Source organism: Brassica rapa, chromosome A07, assembly GCF_000309985.2.
Source record: "Brassica rapa cultivar Chiifu-401-42 chromosome A07, CAAS_Brap_v3.01, whole genome shotgun sequence".
Taxonomy (NCBI): Eukaryota; Viridiplantae; Streptophyta; class Magnoliopsida; order Brassicales; family Brassicaceae; genus Brassica; species Brassica rapa.
The window spans coordinates 11,903,100-11,915,584 of NC_024801.2; the positions used below are offsets into that span (position 1 = coordinate 11,903,100).

The window sequence follows — 12,485 nt, forward strand, 5'->3', positions numbered from 1 at the left end:
GCTGGTAGTTGCGAGTAATGAAAGAAACTAGTTTTCAGAAAAACTGCTTTAAAATTTTGGAGATGTAAATTAGTTGGATACAATAAATCATAGAGGTGGAAAGATAAAATATGCAAATAAATGTTCTTTCTCCCCCATTTGTTTCATCGTAAATCAAAATTTCGAAAAGTTTTTACACTACAAGGGGAATAAACAAGCAAATTGCAACCTATACTCCGGTTACTAATATTATCACTCCATTTCTTTTAATAATGTCGGTACTATTATAAGGTTTGATCTGGGAAACCCTCAAATACCATCAACCATGCAATTAGAACACTATACGAACTATAAATTTTAGAATACATCCTGTTTTTATGTGATTCGATGGAAAATAATAGATAAACAATAAATGTTGAAAAAAAAAAGAAGAAGGAGCAAAAACATTCAAGACTGGATTACTTTGATGAATCCCTTTTCTTCCTAAAAACGACCTCCGTATCCAACCCCAAGCCGTCCACATTTCGTACGTGAACCACCTCCGATCGTCTGAACAGCCTCACCAACGCCTCCACACTATACAAATCGTTCGCAGAATACTTATCCGAGCGTGTAGAGAGAGCCACATGTAACACACATATACCACCTGGTCGTAGTGTCCGTTCAATCTCTCCAACGAACTTCTCCGGGTAAAGCGCATGATCAAACACGTTAGAGAATTCGAAATCAAAAGTCTCATCATCGAACGGCTGGTGATGAAAGTCTCCTTTGACCACCAACGGTGGATAAGGAACAAGATCCATCCCGACCGAGTCAGTCACGCCCACCCGTTTCAGTGCCTCCACTTCTTGTCCGACTCTAGCTCCAACGCAGAGACACTTAGAAGCGTTGGATAAGAACTTTTGACGCTTGAGGTCTTGGAAGAATCTTGAGAATACTTTGATCTTACGGTCCCAGTCTCGTGTCATCCATATCGTACGTAGCCTAGGGTTAAGCGTTTTGTTGAGCTGCCGTTGGATGTAGTAATCGTAAGACTTGTAACCGGGTCGGATCTTGATGAGATCTTTTTGGGCGTTGAAGGAAGGTTTACGTTGTTGTGTAGAGAAGAAGAAGAGCATGGGAGGGAGGGTGACCAAAACAAAGACGAAGAGATATTTCAGAACCGTCTTTGATCGCTTCATTGTGTTTTTTTTTGGTTCAAACACAAACCTCTGAATCTCTCTCGTTCTAAAGCGTCGAAATCGAAAATAAAGCAAGGAATAAGGTGTAGTTGAAGGCAAATTGAGAATATGCCAGCTAATGAATTTATGACACGTGTTGATTTGTAATGATTGGCTATTTACAGATGGAGTATTAGTTAAAAGAATAAATGAATGTCGAGGGTGTTGAGTGACTCAGAAAGTGCGTGTTAATGGAGCGTTTAATCTCAGCCGTCGATTTGCTTAAGTAAGCATGCAGCTCATTTACCAGAGGCTACCAAATTGGTGTTAACGTGAAGTGGGAAGGTGATTATTTCCGATTTCATCATTTTCATTATATGAACGAGCTAAGTCCTATTTTGGAACTCAAATAAATATACTATCTCTTTCAATCCATATATATATTATCCCTACGTATTAATTATATGTACTGATTTATGAATATACATGAAATTTATGAAAGAAAAAATCCATACAAAATGATAGGATTCTTATGTACAACATGTTTGCCCTTGCATATTGCAAACGTAAATTCTTATCATGTCATACTACTCCTTTATCATCTTGAAGCTTCATTTTTGTATCAATGATAAATGAATATGAAGCTTCAAGATGATAGAGGACTCATTCAGATAGATACCATCTTTATGATCCACTTGAACCAGTAAAAGAGACAAAGAAATTTGGGCCTGAAATTATGCTTTTTAAAACCATCCTTAATCAAGCCTATCGTCACATCCATAATCACCTTAAACCGGTCCACTGACTCGCCGAAAAAGCACCTCATGTTATCTTGGTAGAACAACAATCATAGAGTGGCCTCTCCTTTTCTTGCAACAAGTTATCACTCCATGCCATTTCATCTATGATGCAAAGTGGGTGGAAAATAAAGATGATTATACTTCAACAGCGACGTAAATTGTGTTTTTTTTTTTTTGTTACAACTCCATCTAAATCTGTAGAGAAACGGAGTGGTGTTGCTTGGTCATACACGTAACCGGAAAATCAATCCATAACCTCTAATACTTCTTAAATTTGCTGGCTTAATCGTTGCTTAATAACTTAGGCTTGTTACACTTTATATGTAGAAAGTATATTGTTCCAATACTATGAAGAGATGATGTACATCATAATTCCAATTAATATGATTCCTTATATATTTTTGATATTTATCCAGATTTTAAAATTGTACTCACTACAAGAAAACAGCGACATACTGAGGAAAAAAATTGTCGGTACGTCGTCGGAATAACGCTATTCCGACGACATACCGACGAAAAAAGTCCTCGGAAATAACTCCTCGGAAATTTATTTTTCCTCGGAAATCCCTCGGAAATTTCCGACGGAATTCCGAGAAAATGAATTTCCGAGGAAATTCCGAGGAAATGAATTTCCGAGGAAATTCCGAGGACCACAAGTTCGTCGGAAAGTCCTCGGAATATTCCGAGGAAGATGTCGTCGGAATATTCCGAGGGATACACTTCCTCGGAATATTTCCAATATTAAAAAAAAAAATATAAATTTATTTTTTAAATTGAAATTCGAAAATATAAAATTAAAATTGAGATAGAAAACATATTTAAAATACAAAAAATAATAAAATAGTTTTTATAAATAAAAAAATGTTTTATAAATACAAAATTAGTTATAATAAATATAAATATTATTATAAATATGAAATCATCTTTTTATAAATACAAAATAGTTTTTATAAATACAAAAAATAATAAAATAGTGTTTATAAATCAAAAAAATGTTTTATAAATACAAAATTAGTTTTAATAAATATAAATATTTTTATAAATATGAAATCATCTTTTCATAAATACAAAATATTTTTTAAAAAATACAAAAAATAATAAAATAGTGTTTATAAATAAAAAAAATGTTTTATAAATACAAAATTAGTTTTAATAAATATAAATATTTTTATAGATATGAAATCATCTTTTTATAAAAATAAAATAGTTTTTATAAATACAAAAAAATAATAAAATAGTGTTTATAAATAAAAAAATGTTTTATAAATACAAAATTAGTTTTATAAATATAAATATTTTTATAGATATGAAATCATCTTTTTATAAATACAAAATAGCTTTTATAAATACAAAAAATAATAAAATAGTGTTTATAAATCAAAAAAATATTTTATAAATACAAAATTAGTTTTAAAATATGAAATCATCGTTTATAAATCCAAAAATCGAATTTATATACAAAAAACGTTTTTTATATTTAAAAATAGTTTTTATAAATACAAAAATAAAAAAATAGTGTTTATAAATCAAAAAAATGTTTTATAAATACAAAATTAGTTTTAATAAATATAAATATTTTTATAAATATGAAATCATCTTTTATAAATCCGAAAATCGAATTTATATACAAAAAACGTTTTGTAAAATCGAATTTATATAGAAAAACGTTTTGTAAATACAAAAATAATAAAAAATTTATAAAAAAATTCTAAATCAATTCAACACAACCAAATCACAATTCTAAACCTATTACACAACAAATCACAATCCTACCCAATCACCCTAACAAAAATCTATCAAAAAACTTCTAAAATCATCAAATCTACTTAAGAACCTAACAAATAGGACATAAGAGAGTGGGATAAGGTCCTTACATGATTTGTAAGGGAATGGAGAGGATTCGCCGGAGATATCGTCGCGAGAGAAGGTGAAGAACGCCGGAAGGAGAGAGAGATCACCGGAGAGGAAGAAGAGAGAAATGGGGAAGAAGATGTGTTTCGAGTTTATAAAACCTAGGGTCCGACGGATATTTTCCGTCGGAATTTCCTCAGTATTTTCAATTTCAATTTTTGCGAAATATTTGGCGGCTTGTTTGCCCGGTTAAATGAAAATATTCCGAGGAAATTCCGACGGCCACTTAAATATCCGTCGGAATTTCCTCGGAATAATTTTATTAATTCGAGGAAAAAGAATATCCTGTGCATGTATTTCTATTAATTTATATTGTTCCTCGGAATTTCCTCGGAATATTCCGAGGAAATTCCGGGGAACACATGTTTGGGGTTTCAAAACATCAAATTTTTTTGCCCTATATTATTTCTTATACAAATGCAATGCATACCATTGAGGAATCTTTGTATAGATGATCATAAACCATGAAATAACAAAATTTCAAAACGAATTGTAAGTATTCCCTTTACCGTTCATTAAAGTGTATAAGTGTTTCTCTTATGTTATGGAGATTTCGTTCATACAATCGGAAAAGTGTTATATAAGTGTTTCACTTAAACAAATTTTGACTTCATAATCACTCTAAGACACTTAATAGGGGTTATATAAGTGTTATTCAAACCGCAAAACGTTGTTTTCGGTTTAAAAACCCTACTTCCTCGGAAAAGCCTCGGAATATTCCGAGGAAAAACAAGTGTTCCTCGGAATTTCCTCGGAATATTCCGAGGCTTTTCCGAAGAAACAGAAACCCTAAAAGCAAAGCCCTGAATCGTCGGAAAAGCCTCGGAATATTCCGAGGAAATTCCGAGGAACACTTGGTTTTCCTCGGAATCTCCTCGGAATATTCCGAGGCTTTTCCGAGGAAGTAGGGTTTCTAAACCGAAAACAACGTTTTGCGGTTTGAATAACACTTATATAACCCTTATTAAGTGTCTTAGACTGATTATGAAGTCAAAAATTTGTTTAAGTGAAACACTTATATAACACTTTTCCGATTGTATGAACGAAATCCCCACAACATAAGAGAAACACTTATACACTTTAATGAACGGTAAAGGGAATACTTACAATTCGTTTTGAAATTTTGTTATTTCATGGTTTATGATCATCTATACAAAGATTTCTCAATGGTATGCATTGCATTTGTATAAAAAATGATATAGGGCAAAAAATTTTGATGTTTTGAAACCCCAAACATGTGTTCCTCGAAATTTCCTCGGAATATTCCGAGGAAATTCCGAGGAACAATATAAATTAATAGAAATTCCGAAAAAATATGATTTCCTCGGTATTTCCTCGGAATATTCCGAGGAAATATGATTTCCTCGGTATTTCATCGGTATATTCCGAGGAAATTCCGAGGAACCCCAAATTTTGGGTTTCCTCGGAATTTCCTCGGAAATTCGTCGGAATATTCCGAGGATCTCATTTTCCGTCAGAATGTCCGTCAGAATTACGCTGTTTTCTTGTAGTGACTTGTCTACAGTTTTTTTTTGAAATATCATTCGAAAAATAAACTTTCTAAGAATATATTTAAAAGCTAGATATAACAGAGAGTGAGAAGAAAGAAGGATTGAAGGGAGATGAGGTATATATTGAATCAGATGATAGATGTGAGCGGAGGTTAAGTAAAATCAAACACACAAGATTATTTCCAGCTAGATATGTGTAGATAAATAAACTGAGCCAAAACGTTTAATAAGTTCAAGTTGCACTCAAGTATGTTAGCCTGACTTTTAATAACTTGAATCCGTTTAGACAGCTTAACAATGATGTTTTTCAAACAAACAAAAAATTGAAATGTTACTTTACTTACAACCATTTGTTTTAAAATTTGCGGAAAAGCTGTCGTACGTATTCTTTCTATTATAACATCAATGTCGTACGAAATAAATGTAAACTAATTCTCAAGGAAGTTGGTTTATAATTAGTCGGTACCACATTACGTATGATTGATACAACGGACGACGACGACCCATCGAACTTCTACAGTCGACTAAGTCAACCAATCTATCATTACAATGAACATTCCTTAACCACTAACAGTTGGATTTAGAAACTCGTCGCATATTTCTTGGATTAATTTGTTGTCATCGAATTATCTAATCTATTAAAATAGGAATACAAAATTAGATTATCCCTTAGTTTTCCACTATATTTACAATGGCATGCCACTAAAGTTATTAATTAACCTATCTTTTAGGATTTTTGTCTTTTCTCTTCAATTAATGTATTTCAAAAATCAAATTCTAACTAAAAAATCATGGCAACAATAATTAATAAACCTAACTTTTAATATTTTTTGTTTTTTCCTTTTTATTATACATATCTGTATTTGAAAATAATTAATTCCATATATACATTTCGTAATTACATACATTATACGGTAATTATTTTACTAATTCCACATATACATAATAAATAGTATACAACAATTTCATTATACATAATCATAAAATTTTGATCCATAAAAACAGTTTATACAATAATTTTATTATATATAATCATAAAATTTTGATCCATAAAAAATAAAAATACATTTGTGTGATTTTACAGGTCGTATTCTAAATAAATGGATGATATAATTAAGAGTTTACATGATAAAATAAAACTACTCAATATAAACTATAAAATTATTGTGTTTATAAATGTCATATTAAAAAAAAATTAAACGGGTAAATTTTAAAATATATATTATCACTTATACAAATAAATATTCATTTATCAAAAAACTAACACCTGCGCGGATGCGCGGGTCAAGCTCTAGTTCAGTCTTTATAAATGTACATCTTGTGGCATTACCTCGACCCACGTTTTGATCATATCAAATATAGATAATGTGCTTAAAAAAAAGCATAGTGTGTGTTTCTAAGATTAAATTTCATTGGAAAGAGTTGACATCCGGAGCCCTAAATCATAACTGAAATATTATATTGATAAACGACATTTATGATTTCTTTCTGTTTTCGTCACTAAAGCAAGGATGTTAAAGCATTAGCATTGGAAGTTCACTAGGGGGTTCACACGTTTTTCAAGAAAAAAAATATATTATAATATGTAACAGTGATGATCCTGGCTCTCCACGCCCCTTCTGTATGAACCTGGATCGTTACTGTTCAGCGGGCTCCACGCCACGTGGCGACTCGCTATTGGTTAATTTTTTTTTATTTTAAATAATAAACGAAAAATGAAAAAAAAAACAATAAAAAATTCAAATTATGAATCCCAACCAAGGGTTCATTAATGCTGGTGCTCTTATAGAACAATTAGAAAGTGCAGGTTATCAAATATTTTCTTTACAATATAGGGACTATAGATGTAAAAACAATGTTTTCCATGCACGTATAAATAAGCCCATGAAAACCAGATTTTCGTCTCTTGGTGACCAAAGAAACAAGCATGGCTCAGGCTTCTTTTATTTGCCTTCTCCTCAGTTTTTCCATCATAATCCTTTCTAATGCAGCTGGTTGGTTATTCAAATTGAGGTTTTAAGTAACTCAAAAATATTTAATTTGTCATATATAATGGATATGTTAGACTTAATTTTAGTTTGATGGGGCTTGGTTTCAGATATAAATATAGACTGTGGATCATCAAGCTCGCACGTTGATGCGGACAACAGAACGTGGGTGGGAGACACCGGATTTGTAACCACCGGTTTGACGTCCACATTTAAACCAATAGTCACAACCGCTGAATCTCTAACCACGCTCCGGTATTTTCCTACGGGGGAGACAAACTGTTACTCCAACATTCCGGTCGATAAAGGTGGGAAAGTATTAGTTCGGACGAGATTCAACTATGGGAACTACGACGGAGAGAACAAGGCTCCCAAGTTTGATGTCGTGTATGATGGGAAACATCGAGATTCGGTCGTCACGGTGACATCGATCAGCGGTACACGATCCGAGGCGATATATATTCCTGAGAGCGGTAATACTAGTGTATGCTTTTTCCGTATGTTTTTGAACGAAAACCCTTTTGTGTCTACCATTGAAATACGGAGGCTGGACGACTCCATGTACACCGATCTTGGTCCTAAGGAAGGTTTCATTCTCCAGCAACGAACCGCCTACGGTAGGGTACAGGATTTAGTAAGGTAAACATATCATCGGATTTTATCTAGGCGATTAACATTTGTTCAATATGCATATTTAAAATCATCTTAAAGACAAATTCGTTTAAATCGGAACATGTTCGATGGTTCCTGGTAAAATGGAACCGGATTAATGTCTTTGGAAACATTAGATAGATCCAAAGTCAAAGATCATCATATAAGCAGTTCTTCAATTGGTAAATAAATAGTTATTTTTTTAATATATATTTTGGTGTTTTCACCCGTATTAAAAATCATACAGAATTTTGTAAATGTATTTAACTATTTTACATAAATTAAAACCAATAAATTTTTTACTAAATACAGTTTTTTAAAAAGTTCACAAATTTGATATCGAATGTATTTTAAAAACAATTGAAAATAATTTCTTAACATTTAGACCAAAAAAAACAATTGAAAATAAAATATTTATTACAGGTCCCCGTTTGATCCTTACGATAGAATTTGGGCGCCAACACCACTTTCAACCGTAACTCTAACAAGTGCTGCCACTTCTATCAACACTTCAGGGGCTGACAATCGACCACCTGAGATTGTCCTTCGGACCGCTTGGTCTCGGGAAGACATGGCTTTCTATGATATAAAACTACCTTTTTCCGGAGTAACATTTTACATTGTCCTTTACTTCTCGGAACCACTGACCCTTGCTTCCGACCAAAAGCGGACTTTCTACGTTAACTACGATAACAAACAAGTGGGTCCAAGTGTAATTGCGCCACCTTTCGGGGCAGTGACTCAAGCTTCTCTGAGGGCTGTCGTGACGACAAGTCTTCCCTATCTAACATTTAAAGCTAAACCAGACTCGACTTTGAACCCACTCATCAATGCTCTCGAGCTTTATGTTATTAGCAATAGTGCTGGAAACGGGACAAATTCAACTAGCAGCGGCAGTGGAGGTAGTCCTAGCACTGGTGGTGGTGGTGGCGGCAGTCCTAGCACAGGTGGTGGTGGCGGAAGCCCTACCACTGGCGGTGGTGGGGAAAGCCCTAGCACTGGCGGTGGTGGTGGCAGCTCAGGCTCCGGTGGTGGTGGAGGCAAATCCGGTACTTGTTCTTTTCATAATCGTATATGCTATACTAATACGGTACACACCAGAAAAAAATTACGAATCTGTAAAACTTATTAATTGATTACAATTATCTAAAAATTTCATTTTGTAAATGAGATATTCACGTAAAGAAAAAAAATTAATATAGACGGGAAAAAAAATTGTCACGTAAATAAGTATGTTAACTGAAATAAATAATGGTTTCAACACATGAGATCAGTGCTGGTTCAAATCTTTGTTTTTGGTGGGAACAATAGTGCTGGTTCAAGTCTAATTTGTGATAAATGTGTGTGAAGATTCTTCAGGGGAGAAAAGCGGCAACTTAGTTGTGTCTCTTAGTATTTCAATTCCGTCGATAGCTGTTCTTGGAACTGGTGGTTGGTTCGCATATAAATTTTTCTTCAAAGCCAAGCGCAGTCCTGAATCAGAAAGTACATAGCACCCTCTCTTTTTTTCTTTTAGTACAAATAAACTCATTTACTCAATATTTTTATTTTTTGGAACACAAACTCATTTACTCAATAGTATACAATTTATTTGAATTATATACACTGATACATAATTTTTATTGACATAAATCACGTGCGTGATGTTTTGTTGCAGGGCCACTTACCACCACCATCAATCATCATCATTATGGGAGTGAACAGACGGTCATCGCACCGAATGCAGACACCGTGACACAGATACAGAATGCAAAGTGATCACTTATGAATCCGACTTCAATCATCACCCTCCAATCTATTATGTTATACTATTCTGTCGCTTTGATTATTTGTTGTTGTCGCTTATTATTTTGGTCTTTCCATCATCGTTTAATTCAGATCGGTTTAGATTCGAATTGATGAATTTAGGTTCAGTATGTGCGTCTGCATTTGGTTGTGTTTAAACGTTAACTAGGCATGTGGTACCTCACATAATGCTAAATTGAGTACGGTCAGACGTGACATGGGTGTTTCACTGACACAAATCAAGTACATGACTCTCATGTCTAAACATCAAGCAGAACGTTTAAGGGTTTGTCCCACACGATGAGAAAGATTTGGTGACAAGAAGATTTGACTCAATGGTGCCTACTACGACGGTCTTTCGATGAGTGCGACGATTCGCGATAGTCACGATCGCGAGAAGAGTGATGTCTCGATCTATCACCCGAATCCTTCAGTCTATCTCTTGACCGATGATGACTACGCTCTTTTAGTTTGTCTCTCTCCCTATCACTCTCCTTGTCAGAATCTCTGCCTCTGTCTCTGTGGGACCTACTAACCCTGTCCCTCTCTCTACCTCGTTCCTTCTCTCTATCACTCTCTCCTACTTTCCTTCTTTCCTCCCTCGAGTCTCCAACAATTGGCAGACTGTTTGACTCAGTATCACTCTTCTTCGCATCTGTAGCCATTTCATGCGGTGTAGTAATCTTTCCATCCTTAGACTCTGATCCGGAAGGACACTTGGTATCAACAGCATCGCCAACCGCCGGTGAAAAATCCTGTAACACAGTGGCAAAGTACATCAACATGATATGGGGAATACTCTAGTGCTTTCGCATAAATTACAAAAAACTTAGATAGCGATCTATCTCACCTTTGTAGCTGATTGAGACTGAGAATTCGCGGATCTACTGGAAAATGTAAAAGGCTTCCCATCCTTGCAGACTGAGATATACTGAGCCTTTGGAAGACTGTATAGATGAGCAAGAACTCTACACACTTCGTCAATACCAGATTTATCTGCATCAAATGCTTTCCACCAGGGTGGATTCTCAGGGAGAGGTACTTGAAACCTACGTGCAGCAGCATACACGACCCCACAAGCCACAACCTCGCTTCTGAACCTTACACAAAGGGTTGTACGCAGACTGCATATATAGACATTATCACAAGAGATCAAATAAGAAAACATCACAGACGTAATGATCAAACATTGAGAAAGCAACACTACTCAAAATAGAAAAGTGCATATGTTATGCCGAGCTTCATCTGAAAAGTCAACACTAAAACCTATCAACACAAATTGATGTACATCTAACTCGAGTAATCAATCATATTAAATAATATCCATAGTAGGACTCGAGGTTACCTATCATTTGCCAAGTTCCACGCCTCTTGCCTCAGTTCTGGAGGTGTTTCAAGTGTGGCAAGGTAGTTTGAGATGAACTTGTGAGGATGTTCAACATGACAAACAAAGCCCATCTCTTTGAGTATATGTCTCTCAGTTCTGCTTAGTTCAACTTTCAACTCAGAATACTTCTGCAGAAAATCAACAAGTGGGAATAAGATGAGATACAAAAATGATAAACAAAAGGGAAGGAAAAAGATATAAGCAAAACATATAAAAGAAAAGGCAGCGCCTCAACTATTTGCCTGCACACGACACAGATATACATAAAAAAAAAACATTCAAAATGACAAATATGGAATCGATCATGTAATGGTGCAGTATGCATACTAACCTTGGAAAACAAATCAAGATGATCTAATGGTAAGTTCTCCCTGCGGCACTCCATCCTGTGGAAGACAATGATGACCTGCCTTGCTTTCTTGGGGTTTTCTTCCAACTTGGACGCAAGCCAGACACAGCTCGCAGCAACTATCTGTATAAGGTAAACACCAAAACCGTTATGGTTACAGGCAGGAGTTGTCACAATAGTAAAGAATCTTCACACTGAGACTAAAACCACAGGTGTTTATCAAGTTCAAAGGCCTCAAGAAACAGAGATAAGTAAGTAGTACCTTAACATCGAACTTGGCAAGAGACTTCTTGCAATAGAAACGGTGGAAAAGAACCTGCCCAGTAGCCATAACAGCCTGTGGTCTAAAGATTCAACAATATAAAGGTTAAGGAATATCTAAAGCTCTATGTAATGTGACAATTGAGCTATCAGCAAAAACATACGGAGACAAAGAAGAAGAAAAGAAGGATACAGTCTGAGCAAGATTCCAGCTTCCTGGATGAGATCACATCCATAGATTCTAAGTGTCGTCTCGGTTGCTTCATCGATCCCATCTTTCCTGGAAGGTGAGTTCTTTATCTGCTCCTCTGGTAAGTAGAAATTGTCGATTGCTGTGTAAATCATCGATTCTGTTACAATCCAGAGAAAGAGTTAGCTTTAGATTCTGATTGATAATTTGATTGAGAAAGCACACAGCAAAATTAAAGAAAGAAGCTCCATCATAGTCAAGAATCTAGCTTCTTTCACAAAGTCAATTGATAGCTTAATTCAAAAACGAAGAAGTATGTACCGGGAGGGTGAGAGAGACGGCGGCGAAACGAAACAACGGCGAGGTGATTTGAGAGACGACGGACGGAAGGGATTCGATCTGGGGATCGAAAGAGTTCTCAGCAAACATTAATGTAAGAAAAAAAAAAGGGGAAAATTAGAAAAAGAGAGAAAATAAAAGCAATTGGGCCTATAATTTAACTAGGCCCTAGTT

The 12,485-nt window shown here is 34.8% G+C and overlaps 3 protein-coding genes across 3 annotated transcripts; 1 reads left to right on the forward strand and 2 right to left on the reverse strand.

Annotated features, from left to right (window-relative positions):
* Positions 1–281: 281 nt before the first annotated feature.
* On the reverse strand, positions 282–2,446 carry LOC103829118. Its single transcript, XM_009104785.3, has 2 exons — positions 1,841–2,446; positions 282–1,748 (listed from the first exon to the last, which is right to left on the reverse strand). The coding sequence occupies exon 2, from the start codon at positions 1,158–1,160 to the stop codon at positions 438–440; it is 723 nt and encodes a 240-aa protein (XP_009103033.1). The 5' UTR covers positions 1,161–1,748; positions 1,841–2,446; the 3' UTR covers positions 282–437.
* Positions 2,447–7,107: 4,661 nt separating this feature from the next.
* LOC103829120 (uncharacterized protein At1g24485) lies at positions 7,108–9,721 on the forward strand. The gene is made up of 5 exons (XM_033275966.1): positions 7,108–7,168; positions 7,257–7,355; positions 7,460–7,988; positions 8,424–9,049; positions 9,351–9,721. Exons 1-5 carry the CDS (start codon positions 7,108–7,110, stop codon positions 9,491–9,493), a joined length of 1,458 nt encoding a protein of 485 aa, XP_033131857.1. The 3' UTR covers positions 9,494–9,721.
* Positions 9,722–9,951: 230 nt separating this feature from the next.
* On the reverse strand, positions 9,952–12,422 carry LOC103829119 (cyclin-L1-1). The gene is made up of 7 exons (XM_009104786.3): positions 12,294–12,422; positions 11,976–12,132; positions 11,784–11,865; positions 11,504–11,644; positions 11,131–11,300; positions 10,636–10,909; positions 9,952–10,540 (listed from the first exon to the last, which is right to left on the reverse strand). The coding sequence occupies exons 2-7, from the start codon at positions 12,125–12,127 to the stop codon at positions 10,118–10,120; spliced, it is 1,242 nt and encodes a 413-aa protein (XP_009103034.1). The 5' UTR covers positions 12,128–12,132; positions 12,294–12,422; the 3' UTR covers positions 9,952–10,117.
* Between the last annotated feature and the right edge of the window lie 63 nt (positions 12,423–12,485).

What these genes read in the sequence shown, in the direction of transcription:
- LOC103829118 (XM_009104785.3), bottom strand. Translation starts at nt 1,160, where the DNA reads ATGAAGCGATCAAAGACGGTTCTGAAATATCTCTTCGTCTTTGTTTTG.
- LOC103829120 (XM_033275966.1), top strand. Translation starts at nt 7,108, where the DNA reads ATGAATCCCAACCAAGGGTTCATTAATGCTGGTGCTCTTATAGAACAA. An exon ending in AGAACAATTAGAAAGTGCAG is followed by an intron (nt 7,169 to 7,256) that starts GTTATCAAATAT and finishes CATGAAAACCAG; the next exon opens with ATTTTCGTCTCTTGGTGACC. An exon ending in TGGTGGTGGAGGCAAATCCG is followed by an intron (nt 9,050 to 9,350) that starts GTACTTGTTCTT and finishes ATGTGTGTGAAG; the next exon opens with ATTCTTCAGGGGAGAAAAGC.
- LOC103829119 (XM_009104786.3), bottom strand. Translation starts at nt 12,127, where the DNA reads ATGATTTACACAGCAATCGACAATTTCTACTTACCAGAGGAGCAGATA. An exon ending in ATCTTGATTTGTTTTCCAAG is followed by an intron (nt 11,301 to 11,503) that starts GTTAGTATGCAT and finishes GATTTTCTGCAG; the next exon opens with AAGTATTCTGAGTTGAAAGT. An exon ending in AGTCTCAATCAGCTACAAAG is followed by an intron (nt 10,541 to 10,635) that starts GTGAGATAGATC and finishes ACTGTGTTACAG; the next exon opens with GATTTTTCACCGGCGGTTGG.